Source organism: Telopea speciosissima, chromosome 10, assembly GCF_018873765.1.
Source record: "Telopea speciosissima isolate NSW1024214 ecotype Mountain lineage chromosome 10, Tspe_v1, whole genome shotgun sequence".
Classification (NCBI taxonomy): domain Eukaryota; kingdom Viridiplantae; phylum Streptophyta; class Magnoliopsida; order Proteales; family Proteaceae; genus Telopea; species Telopea speciosissima.
The window spans coordinates 54,909,899-54,922,310 of record NC_057925.1 but is presented as its reverse complement, the minus strand read 5'-3'; the positions used below and the strand labels follow the sequence as shown (position 1 = coordinate 54,922,310).

Below are 12,412 nucleotides of genomic sequence, written 5' to 3'. Positions count from 1 at the left end.
GACAATATTGCATATTTTTAACAATAATCCAATGTGCTTTTATACAAGTTTGAAAATTTTAGAAAGTGAATTCATTATGAACTCAACAAGAACGGATGAAACTATAATAGCAGCCCATATATGAATATTATGGTCTATTGTTGAGGTATGTTATTAATTTGACAAGTCTTCTATTAAGAGGTCTATTCCCAGTCAATTTTTAAAATCATAAGCTAGCTCGAGTGAAATTTTATTTTTTGGTAAAAGGAAGTCTATATATTAACGCATGATCAGCGCAAGATATCCGAGATACAAAGATCAGATAACCAAGAAAAGGAAATCGGCTATAATAAGCTAGCTTGAGTGATATTTTCTGAGCGTAGTATTTTAAGCTGGTGATTTCAATTTTTACGATTATACCGTGGTTGAAGGAAAAGTACACCCATCAATGACCATTTATATTCTACCCACCATAGTACCAAATCGAGATAGTACTCTTGTACTTTTCTTGGATACTCACTGCACACCTTTTGAATCCCTCGGTCAAGATATTCTCCCTTGACCATGGGTGAAGGAAAATTGTCTTTTATCCGTGTTGTGTTTTTTGAATTGCTGGAATAAGATTCAATTTAATCTTCTTTACTCTTTATTAAAAAGGGAAAAAGATCACTGCTTGGTGGTGCCCCCTACGCCCGCTCAAATGGCATCTTGAAATGATGCCCCTGTCCCCTGGGTGGATACTCAGACGCACTCCCTCATTGGCCCAGACGTTGGTGTAAAGACCATGGGACCAAGCACCGATCTCTTGGCCAAAAAAAAGAAGAAAAAAAAAAAAAAAACTCAATAATTTATGTCTAGGGTCCCTACAATTCTTGAACCACAACTACACCTTCAATAGTCTAGTAAGGTGAGGTTGGACCTTGGCACAACGTTGAGGGAGGTTGTTTCATTGCAACTTAATGGTCATGGGTGGAACAACCTCTTCACGAAGTAGGTACTTGTAAGGGCGTCAAGCGGTTTGGTTTGATTCGGTTAACAATTTGATAAGGTGCAAATCAAAATTGACCCAGAAAGGAATCAACCAAAATTAGAATCATTTTTTGCATTCGGTCTAATTTTACTAGTTTCTTATTCATGTTTAGTTTACATGCGGTTTATAGTGTCAGTTTGGGAAAATGATTTACAATTCCAATTTTTGATGTGTTTAATTCCGGTTCACATTTAGGTATACATGTGGTTTGTAGTGCTGGTTCACATTTGGTTTTGACTTTGCACTCTTTAATTCGATTTCTTTTACACCTACTTCAATAGCATGAACAAATAAATTTAGAATAACTACCTTAGCCCCCCAAAAAAAATTTAGAATAATTAAACTTACCATCTCAATATATATTGCCGATCCCTTTATTATACATTCTAACATCATAAAAAGCCCACCTCAAAAATATAATGCCTTAGAAACATAGAACTAGTCTTTGCTTGAACATAAGGCAGTACAGAAAAATTGAATTTATTCGGTTAATTTTACTAGTTTTTATTTGGTTCGATTTTACTGGTTCCTATTCGGTCTAGAATTGTCGGTCTTCTAATGCAAAACAAAACTAAAATGAAAAAAAAACAAATGAAATTAGAATCGAATAATTCTTCTGTGGTTCAATTTGGTTCGATCGTAAACAGTCGATTCTGAATCCGGTTTTATTTTGGCACCCTTAGGTACTTGTGTAGTGGTTTTTTTTTTTTTCCTTTCATGAAAAAAATTAAAAGAAGATGGTAGATAAAGTGACACACACAAATATTTGAGTTATTGAGATGTTTTTTTTTTTTAAAGAAATTATTGAGATGTTAATATAAAAAAAAAGAACATACAATTAAGTTAGATTCCAAAATCTACCAATTTACTCATGGGAATATTATCAATCTATTTTGTTTTTTGGTTTTCTTTGGTCTCAACTATTCAGATTTGACTAATTACGAGTTCAAGGATCAAGTGGTATGAGAGCAGCAACACTCTTCATGTACTATAAAATATAGTTGAAAAATCGGGTTTTGACGGGACGAATGGCTCCAGTCGAATTAAATAAAAAAAAATAATGATCATAAATTGTTCGATTCAAAAAAGAAAAAAATGTGACTTGCTCTGACTGGATTTGAATAGAATCAGGAAACCTGGTTTTTCTTAAAAAACTGTAACGGCATATTTTCGGATTTTCACCTTCTTCTGTTCACAATGTAACTGAAATGGATAAATGTTAGAATTAATTTGTACGAGATTTACTCATGAGAAGGAGAAGTGGAGGGGACAGGAATGAAGATATGGGCAGATCTGTGTTTAAGTTTAAGGAAGACGAGGGGAAATAAAAGTTAAAAAACCAGAAAAAGAAAAAATGGCAGAAAAAGACAAACAGATGGTCCTCTCTCTTCACTCCTCAAATATGGACTCTCTCTCTCTGCTTGGACTGTAACGTGGCAATGGCTCGCGTAAAAAGAAATTTATAATAATTATTATTTTTTTTGTTGCTTTCTTTCTTTGTTTCTTTTTCTCCGATAGTAATGCACAGTCGTGGAGGTGGGTGATGGTGGTAGGGTCAGTGAGTTTCATTGTCACGAGAAAAATCTTATCTTCCCGCCTTGGCGCTCTTCTTGAATCTCAACAGTGCAAAGTAATGTGAGAGTGAGAGAAAAGGGAGGGAAAGTGTAGGAAACTTGTAGAGTCTGAAAATAGAGATGTAGAAGAGTTTTCGGCTCTTCCACCATCTCTCTCTTCTTCTCTCTCCATGGATATGGATACGCCGGAAAGAAACCAGATCGGCACTCCAATTTCTAAATTCGAGGTGATTTCTTCTTCCCTTCTTGTATCCAATTCTCTCTCCCTTCTCTTCTTCACGATTCTGTTAGACTTCCTTTTTTTTTTCTTGCTTACGCTCGATCTGTAATGGTGTTTTTTTTTTTTTTGTTTTGCAGTAAATTTTTTCCTGAGATTTTATTTCATCGTCAAAATTCTTTCTTGAGATGGGTTTTGGGTCAATTTTAGTGTTTAGATATGGTTTCCCAAAATGTCTATCTATCCATTTTGATCTGTCTGTGTGCTGCATCTTGAATAGTTGACTTCATTATTTAGGGGCTTATGCTTGTTTTTAAGTCCATCATTATTTCCCATCTGGCGATTTTAAGTGGTATTAGGGTTTCGTGTTCGTAGCCTGAAAAGCTGAAATGCTTTTCCTTTCCATTTATCTTCCATTTCTGTGATGCTCCTTGTTACATTTTTCAGTGTTTTGTTTTTTAATTCTCTATAATTGAGAAATTTTCCTGGATTTTTTGTTGCATGTTTTCTCTTGATTCTCCTTCCCCATGTTTCACTTAAATTTTGGGTTATACGGATCTGGTGGTACTTGTACTTATTTTCCTATTTTTTTGTTCTAAATTAATTTACCAAAAATTTATTTTAGTTCTTCTGCATAAATTTTGATTCAACACAGACACCAAACACACACATACACACAAAAACTTTCATGGGATTGCATATCTGCATGATATCCGTGCTATGAGGGGGACGGATCTTGTAAGCTTTTTCACATACAAGTTCAGTGCAGTTATAAGCCATTTTTGCGTTCAACGAGGTTATTTTCTTTGTATATCCTTAGTTCTTCTTCATACTACAACTCCTGCTTTTAGATTATCTTTCAATCGGCATCCTTTTAATTTCTTGCTCACCATTATATTCTTATTTTCTTTTTTTTTTCGGTTAATTTTGCCGCATTTTTCTGTTTTCTGTTCAATGATGGTCCTCTTTCTATTAAGGTCTTTTTATTGTGCTATAAGATTGTTTATGTTCACTTGCAGGACTCTCCTGTCTTTAATTATATCAACAGCCTTTCTCCTATTCAACCGGTTAAGTCTATGCACATTGCTCAAACATTCAACTCACTCACTTTTGCACCCCTGCCATCCGTGTTTACTTCGCCACATGCCATTTCACACAAGGAGTCTAGATTTTTAAGAAGGTAACTGCTGCTTCTTTTCATATTTATGTACTCTGAAAATATTATGTGGCCCAGTTATGTGTATTGAGTGTTATGTAACTTTTAGCTTTTGCTCTCAGGCATCATTTATCAGATCTGTCAAAGCCCGATTTTTCTGGGAATGGAAATGAAGGCAATACTAGTGTTGGGGTTTTGGATTCTGTTCAACTTCCCGATTGCTCTGCTCCACAGGAAAGTTTTGACCCGGGGAGTTCTATTAAAGAGGTTACTGAGTCCTCAAATCTTGCTATTGAATTGCCAAGGAATATGAAGTATGATTGTGGTAGCCCTGACTGTATCCCAATGCCTTCCGATGGAATTAAGATGGACCCTCTGCCAGAAATCACTGCAACACCAGCATCACTTGTTCGTTTTGTTCAAGAGGTCTCAGATGAAAGGCGGCATTCATTTGAAAGTAAACTAGAAGTACAGGAGATTTGTCAGGTTGACCATAACAGAGATGAAGGGACCGAATGTGATTGGGAGCATTTGATTTCTGATGCTGCTGATCTGTTAATTCTCGATGCTTCCATTGACGCAGGGGCTCCAAAGAAGCGGAACCTGGAATTAGTGCATCATGAGACTGGTTCTTTTGCTTCTCTTGTGTCAAATCTCCCAGAATGTAATTCTGATGACTTGCAGAAAACACAGCCTGTGGGTCTAGTCGACTCTTGTGAAAAACATGAAATAGAGGATCCTGTGTCTCATCCAGAAGAAGTTAGAAAGCAGAAGGAAATGGATAACATACTGCAGGCTTCATCAAGTACTTTTTCAAGTGAGCAAGTGATTAGTGGTCCAAGTGAGGGAATGGATGAGAAAGTTGAAAACTGCATTTCAGTTGGTGGCAAGGTAAATGTTGAGTTTTTTTTTTTAAACAAGCCTCTGAATTCACTGACAAACTAATTCCTTTCCAATTTTCGTTTAAATCCAGTTGTAGAACCTTTGACATCATGGTCCTTGGGTAATGGATTGGTGCCTCTAAACCGTTGGCGTTCACTTTAAGGATAACAAACTGCTTTATCTGTTTTTTCCCCCACTCATTGATACTTGTGGAAGTCTATGAACCGTGCAGTTCCTTTCCCAGTTGACCTCCAATAAGTTAACCTCTAGTAATGGGCTAAAAAACGCTGCACACGGAATCAAGGGGTACTTTTTATGGCAATCTCAAATTCTCTATTAAAAGGACTAAAATAATAAGTCTGTAACAAGTGTAGTCTGTAACTCTGTAGCACAACCCCCCCTCCTCCCAAAAAATAACAAAGTCATCTTGAAAATCAGAGTTAATAGCAATGATATATTAATTGGTTTAACCTTTTTCTGTGTAGGCTGACCTACAGCATCAACGTGGTATGAGAAGGCGCTGTCTGGTTTTTGAGATGGCTGGAGCACAAAAAAAAAACTTGGGTGATGATTCTAAAAGCAGTTCTTCAGTCTCATCCCTTTCTGATGTAAAAGATTCTGATGATAAACAATTGGTTCATTTTAAACCTGGAAATAGTTCTTCACCGTGCATGCTACCAGGTATCGGTTTGCACTTGAATGCCCTTGCATCTACCTCAAAGGATTGTAGAGTTGTCAAGCATGAAACTTTGGCTTCTGGAAGGCAACTAATAAGCATGAGAAGTTCCATTACTTCTTTCCACTCTTTCACTTCTGGTCAGATAACCCTGACTAAGTCCTTGGCTCTGAATTCTATGGAAAAAGAAATAGGTCCAGCTGACAATGGAAGTTTGGTTATACAAGATGCTTCCCAGGCATCTACATTTGGAGCTAGTGAAGAGTTCAACCCGAGTAGCCCAAAAAAGAAGAGGTATTGGTCACCCATTAAATTGTATTGGTAAAAGTATTGTTTATAATGCCTTTTTACTACTGCATTCAATTTTATTTATTTATTTTTTAAATTTGAAGTCTCATAATATGCAGGCGCAAGTTGGAAAATGTTGGAGAAAGTGAAGCTTGCAAGCGTTGCAACTGTAAGAAGTCAAAATGCTTGAAGCTGTAAGTTTTAAGCGTTCCATAGGATTGCTTACTGAGTCATGGTAGTCTAATATCAGTGTAGAGTATGAATGAGTAATTCTGCTATTTATGAGATCATGTAGACATTTCCTTTTAAGTCAAAAGTTGTTGTTACATTCTGGCTTGCCACTGTTGTTTTATAGAATTTAGTTCCCCCACCCCCTTTCTTAGGATGTGCTCATGGTTTAATTTGGCAAAATCATCTGTGCAGTTACTGTGAATGCTTTGCTGCCGGTGTTTATTGTGTGGAGCCTTGTTCATGTCAAGAATGCTTTAACAAGCCTATCCATGAAGATACTGTTCTGGCAACTCGCAAACAGATTGAATCCCGTAACCCACTTGCATTTGCACCCAAAGTGATTAGAAGCTCCGAGCCTGTTGTGGAAGTTGGGGTTGGAAAATAAATCTCAACCTTTTCATTTTTATTCTAAAAAAGTTTCTAAATCGGAAAATTCAAGTTGACCTATGACAATTGAGGAGTTGTTTTCGCCCTTGCAGGATGATTCTAACAAAACTCCAGCTTCTGCCAGGCATAAAAGAGGATGCAACTGCAAGAAATCAAGTTGCCTAAAGAAATACTGTGAATGCTATCAGGTTCTTCCCATCAACTCAATCTGTTTGCTTTCTCCAGCCACACACCCCCCCCCCCCCGACAAAAAAATCTGATTCAGATTTGTTGATTTCTCTTTTAGGGGGGCGTTGGATGTTCAATCAACTGCAGATGCGAAGGATGCAAGAATACATTTGGCAGAAAGGATGGTGAGTGTTTGTTTGATGTATCACACTTATCTTCAAACATGAAAATAGGGAATTCCAGAATCCACCCCCCACCCCTGCCACATTAAGCTCTCAGAGTAGACCGTTGCAATGTTTTCACTTGTACTCATCTAAATTGATAATCATTTGTTCCCCCCCCCCCCCCTCTCTTTTTTGGTTTGGGGGGGGGGGGGGAACAAGTCAAATATTTTCCTTTTCCAACAACTTTTGGGTTTAATCCAGGATTGCTTACCCAAATCCTGTACATGCTCAAGGTTTTTCACATTTCCAAATGTTCTCTTCCATCTTTTTCCTATTTTGTATTGCATGTGGTTATTTCCTCATTCGTTTTGTTTTGTATTTCCCTTCTTTTGAAATGCAGGATCTGCTCTAGTAGAAACAGAAGAAGCTGAACAAGAAGAGGAAGAAACAGAAACCTATGAAAAGAACGGAGCATATGGAAGTGTACAGAATAATGAAGTCCAGAAGGATGAAGAGCAATATTCTGATTGTGTTCTGCCTATTACACCATCTGTTCAGATTTGCAGGTTTGGTATTTTAATTATTGTTGGTTGGATAGTTTTTATTTTGTTTTGGGTGTCATGCTAAACGTTGAATGCTATCGTGTATTCCAGATCATCCTTTCCACCGCCTCGTTCTTCTAGCGGGAAACCACCACGATCTATACTTGGCACATCTCAGCTACATTCCTGCCAGAAACTAGGAAAATCAGATTTTATACAGCCGCGATCCAAGTTTGAGAGAGATTTTGAGACCATTCTAAAAGATGAAACCCCTGAGATCCTAAGAGGCGATTGTTCACCCATCGGTGGCATAAAGACTGCCTCTCCCAATCGTAAGAGGGTATCACCTCCTCATAATGAGTTTGGGATGTCTCCTGGTCGGCGGAGTGGGCGGAAGCTGATACTTCAATCCATCCCTTCATTCCCATCTCTCACCCCTCACCATGAAACCAGTGAGTTTCCATTGAGGTTTGAATGAAATGAGACATCTTAATTATGGTGTAGGGGTATTTTGTTTTAGTAGTACTAGTAGTTTGCTTATGATATGTGTATAATAACTTCATACCTTTCCGGTATGTGTTGTAATATCCAGCTGCCTGTGTAAAAATATCGATTATTATATAAGTAACAGTTATTAGCAAGTCAGAGAGGTTCGCATGGGACTCTGATTATCTAGGTTGTATCAAAGTCAGGGATTACATCTCCAATCACTTGGTTTGCTCTGTTGCTGTATTTTTGAGGTCAATGTGTTAGTATGCCATAAAGTACGACACACTTATCTTTTGTGATCTTCACCGGCATATCAAGATAGCTGAAGTTGCAGATCTAAGTGCAAGACTTCTTAAAGAAAGCCAAGTAAACAGGCTTGGAGAGGGAGAGGGAGAGGGAGAGAGATGAGAGATTGTTGATGTAATACTTTGGGTTGAGGGTGTAAATGTTTAATGCCTTTCATGTAAGATTGGAAAGATCAAGAGCACATACTTTCTGGGTGTTTTGGATGTGGTCTTTGGTACTGCGGTATGACTGGTTGTATTATTTTATTTATTAATATTTATGTTTCATTTTTTTAGCAAAAAAAAAAAGGGTCCTTCTAGGTGTCACTATGCCTTGTGAGGTATGATGCTTCACTATTTATGATTTGACGGGTTAATCCTTGTGATAGAGGACTAGGCAAGCTTTCTCATTGGTACAATTTCAGCTTAAATGAGTAGAGGAAGTAGATAAAAAGATGTCATTTTTTATTTTATATTCATCTCCATTTGATGATATTTCGATAATGTTACTAAAACTTTGAATCAGAGTTTGAGCTACTCTCCTTCCTTACTTTGGACTAAAATTTGGCCATTGAGATGCTTGTCTGGTAAATGAAGGGTTATAGTTCACTACGCATAGTGATGGGAAAGAAAACTCTTGATTTACTCTGATGGAATCCTTTTTTTTTTTTTCTTTTTGGTTCACTTGACAAATGCATGATTCTATATTATTTTGAAACTTGAAGCCAGGGCTACAACTTGGGTCGATCTAATCTGGGCCATCTTTGGCTCAATTCAAACTTTTGACAGCTGGATTTGGGATTTTCAGCCCATCGGCTTGGTTTAAGGTTGGGAAACACCAAACCTATCGGGATGGGTTGGGTTAGGGTTGAGCCTCATTCCAACAGAACCAAGCATGGGCCTGATCTTGTGAATTGGGCTAACCAGATCTTAAAAATAAAACAGAGTAGGTTGGGCTTGGTTTAGGTTAACAAACCAACCATCCTTGTCGATGGTTCCTTGCTTTTGCCTTTTTCATTAAAAGGCTTTAAGCATGAGAGCCCAGTGTTGGTTCAAGTTTTGGTTGGACCAGGGATGGCTCATGTCCAGCTCTTTTAAGATTGTGAAATGACTTGTTAGAACTCGGAACCCACCATTTCCAATGGTCATATACTCATATGGCCCAAACCCCCCGGTCATTTGACATTTTTACTAATCATCGCAATGATTACTAATAGGTATGTCTCACCTCAACACCTGATAAGTCATTGTTGATTAGCAACCACAAGAAACCAAAACTGCACGCCTCATCCGAAATACTGTAACCCCCTCTATGAAATGTCCTACATACCCCTTATTGGACAAGTTTCCCTTTTCTACTTCCCCTCGTTCGCATGAAACTGCACACGTGCATCAGAGGGAATCTACTTCCTTATTATTATTTGGGAAGAAGATCATTGCATGGTCACGTGGCCCCTACACTAGTGCAAAGGCCAATGAAGAGGGACGTGCAAGAGCATCGATTGGGGGGATTTTCATTTTATAGGAGGTAGGGCAGGGCGGTCATTTTAGGGAGGTTGTATCCAAGCGCAAGCTTCAGGCAACCAAGCAAACGTTTTTTCCCCCTTATTATTAGGGAAAATGTTCTTTGCACCGGGGTTCGCAGACATATGGGGTGAGAAAAATGACCACCCCGCCCCGCCTCATGTGTCTGGGCGCAGCCTGAACCCCCATGTGTTGCGGTGCAGAGAACATCGCCCCTTATTATTATTATGAAATTTGCAGACTCCATCTCTTCTTTTCAAAAGACTGAAATGAGATTTGAGATCTTGCTTTATGGCTTGGGATGTAAAACAAAGTAAGCACAGGCTTGTGAAAGTAAACCTGACATGGATAACCGACCAAGAAGACTATAAGTTTAAAACTACTACCTTTTACGAATGTGTTTCAGTTTTGGCCAATAGAGTAGTCAACCCTTGGATGGGAATCTGCCATCAAAGCAAATTCATGAAATTTAAAGGGCCCAAAACCCTGATGCTACTACATTGATTCCAATCTGACAGTGAAAGAGATTGAGAGCATCATACCCACAACCCATTTTGGATATTTTTCTGTAACTCATTACAACAAAAAGAGATGATGAGGTGGTAGAGTAAGAGATTGCACATGCTTTCTTCTGTAAAAGTCTAATTGGACTTTTCAGAATTGCTTCAAATAGTAGGTCAGTGGGGACAGGAGAATTTCCTTCACAATTGCTTACTATTTAAAACCAACAAAATAATTATATCAAGACTCTAAACTTTGGAATTTTATGGATATGAGATTTAGATCTGATCTTCTAGAGGGCCCATGTGATTTCCCCTCCCCCCAATGGTCTCTTTCTGGTGGGTTTGGAATTAATGGGTGTGATGGCTCTATAGTAATGGAGTCTTGTGATGCTTTTATGAGAGGTAGATCGATGAGCATGAAATGGTATAGGTTACAGGTGACCTACTTTGGTCGGTTATCAAATATAGTATAGTGGACAATTGATCTCTGATTTAAAAGAAAAAAGAAATGGTGGACAATAGATCTAATGGATTGTTGTTTATTATTCAGAGATTCTGGTTCAAATTTATTGAGTTTATTTGAAGCATCTGAACTTCACTGGGAAGTAACCAAACCAAATTGAATTTTTATCAATTTGGTTTTGGATCAGGTTCTATGAAACTGGTAGAAACCAAAATCAAATCAGACCGGCAGAAATGCACTGAATGAAATAAAAAACATGGACAAAACCCGATAAAAACCGAGACCCAGATCAATAATAACCCGATAAGAAACCGAAAACAAATTTATAACAAAAAAGGAGAATTTTCCCATTGATTTTCTTATGTATAGTTGTGTACATGTAAAACTGAAAATGGATCGGACCTGATAGTAGTCTGATTACAAACTGATAACAAAAAATAAAAAAGATATGAAATTGGACCAAAACTATTTGGTTTCGGGTTGACCAAGTAAATTATTCGAAGCCAAACCAACCAATTGTTACCCTTAAATTGGCTATTGTAGATGGACAAAATGAGCTGTACCTACCATCCTTTCTAGGGTTATTGATATTGTCTAATTTTTTTGGTGGGGGGAGTGGTTGTGGGATTCCTAATTAAGCTAAACGAGGAACATGAGATCTCGAATTCAAAATTTCTTGGGGGCTAGGATCAATTGCATTAGTCTTAAGCCAACTGCGCTAACAACTGTCCATAGTATTGTCTGATTTTAAGTACAATACAGGCCTTCTACTAGGGTCATAGTTCTATCAGTCAATATGTATCAATAGTGACGGAGCTTGATTTCGATACGATACTAATATGAATCTGATGGAATTGGGTCCGATATGTATCAATAGCGCCGGAAGCTGATATCGATAAGATACCAATATTAATTGAGTAGATCGGTCAACCAAATCAAGCTCAATCTTATCCGATTCATATTAGTATCATATCGATATCGATATCGACCGAGACTGATATGAGCACCCACACCCAATATTATAACTAGGACTGAGATGACTTAAGAGTCCTGTCTAACCTTGCCGTGCTCGCTGAGATTAGATAGCTAGTAAAATTAGCAAGTTTATTTTTCTAATAGGAATGGTAGAGGTATTGATGAAAGGAGAGCCACTTGAACTTGACCAGTTGATGGATGTTTTTACCTAATCTCTTTCTTGTATTCAATAGTAAGATTCAACTATTCTTACTATTATTATTGATTGTGGACATAAATTATAATATGATCGTCATCTGTTTGTATGTCCTATTTAAGACTTAGAGACTAGAAACAAAGTCGATATCTATAATTTTGAAAACAACGTTTCAGTCGCATAGCAATAGCTTGGGTTCACTTATGCACTACTTGAAAGCTATATATAGTGGTAGTACTAGTATTACTTATACAGTTATACTTAGCCATTTATGGTTTAAGCTATATTGATATTATTTTACAATTAAATATAATTTTGGATTGAAGTTTTCTATGCCGCAGCGTAGCCTGTGCCCAGACACATGGGCCTAGCTTTTAGGGGGCAGGGTGGTCATTTCGCCTACCCCCATGTGTTTGGGCGCAGATTGCGTCCTCGGCACAGAAAACATTTGGCCTATAATTTTATAGGAAAAAAGAATTTTGTCCGAGAGTGTGCTCCCTATGCCTAGACACAAAGGCGGGCGGGATGACTACCCCACCCCCATGAAAGGTGAAAATGCCATCCAGATAAATGCTTTTGCACACTCCCATTGGCTCTGATGTTGGTACGGGGGCCGCGCTCCTAAACATAGAACACTTTTTCCCTTTTTTATTTTTATTTTTTTATAAATTCAACGATCGAATA

At 37.8% G+C, this 12,412-nt stretch overlaps 1 protein-coding gene across 2 annotated transcripts; it reads left to right on the top strand.

Moving 5' to 3' along the window:
- Positions 1-2,681: 2,681 nt before the first annotated feature.
- On the top strand, positions 2,682-7,929 carry LOC122642780 (CRC domain-containing protein TSO1-like). Of its 2 annotated transcripts, none has more exons than XM_043836360.1 (10): positions 2,682-2,810; positions 3,820-3,980; positions 4,079-4,847; positions 5,336-5,808; positions 5,922-5,996; positions 6,226-6,406; positions 6,513-6,608; positions 6,707-6,773; positions 7,153-7,318; positions 7,406-7,929. In XM_043836360.1, exons 1-10 carry the CDS (start codon positions 2,754-2,756, stop codon positions 7,770-7,772), a joined length of 2,412 nt encoding a protein of 803 aa, XP_043692295.1. In that variant the 5' UTR covers positions 2,682-2,753; the 3' UTR covers positions 7,773-7,929. The 2 variants fall into 2 exon arrangements, with proteins under 2 accessions (XP_043692295.1, XP_043692294.1); XM_043836359.1 differs by having other exon boundaries at positions 5,324-5,808.
- The last annotated feature ends 4,483 nt before the right edge of the window (positions 7,930-12,412 follow it).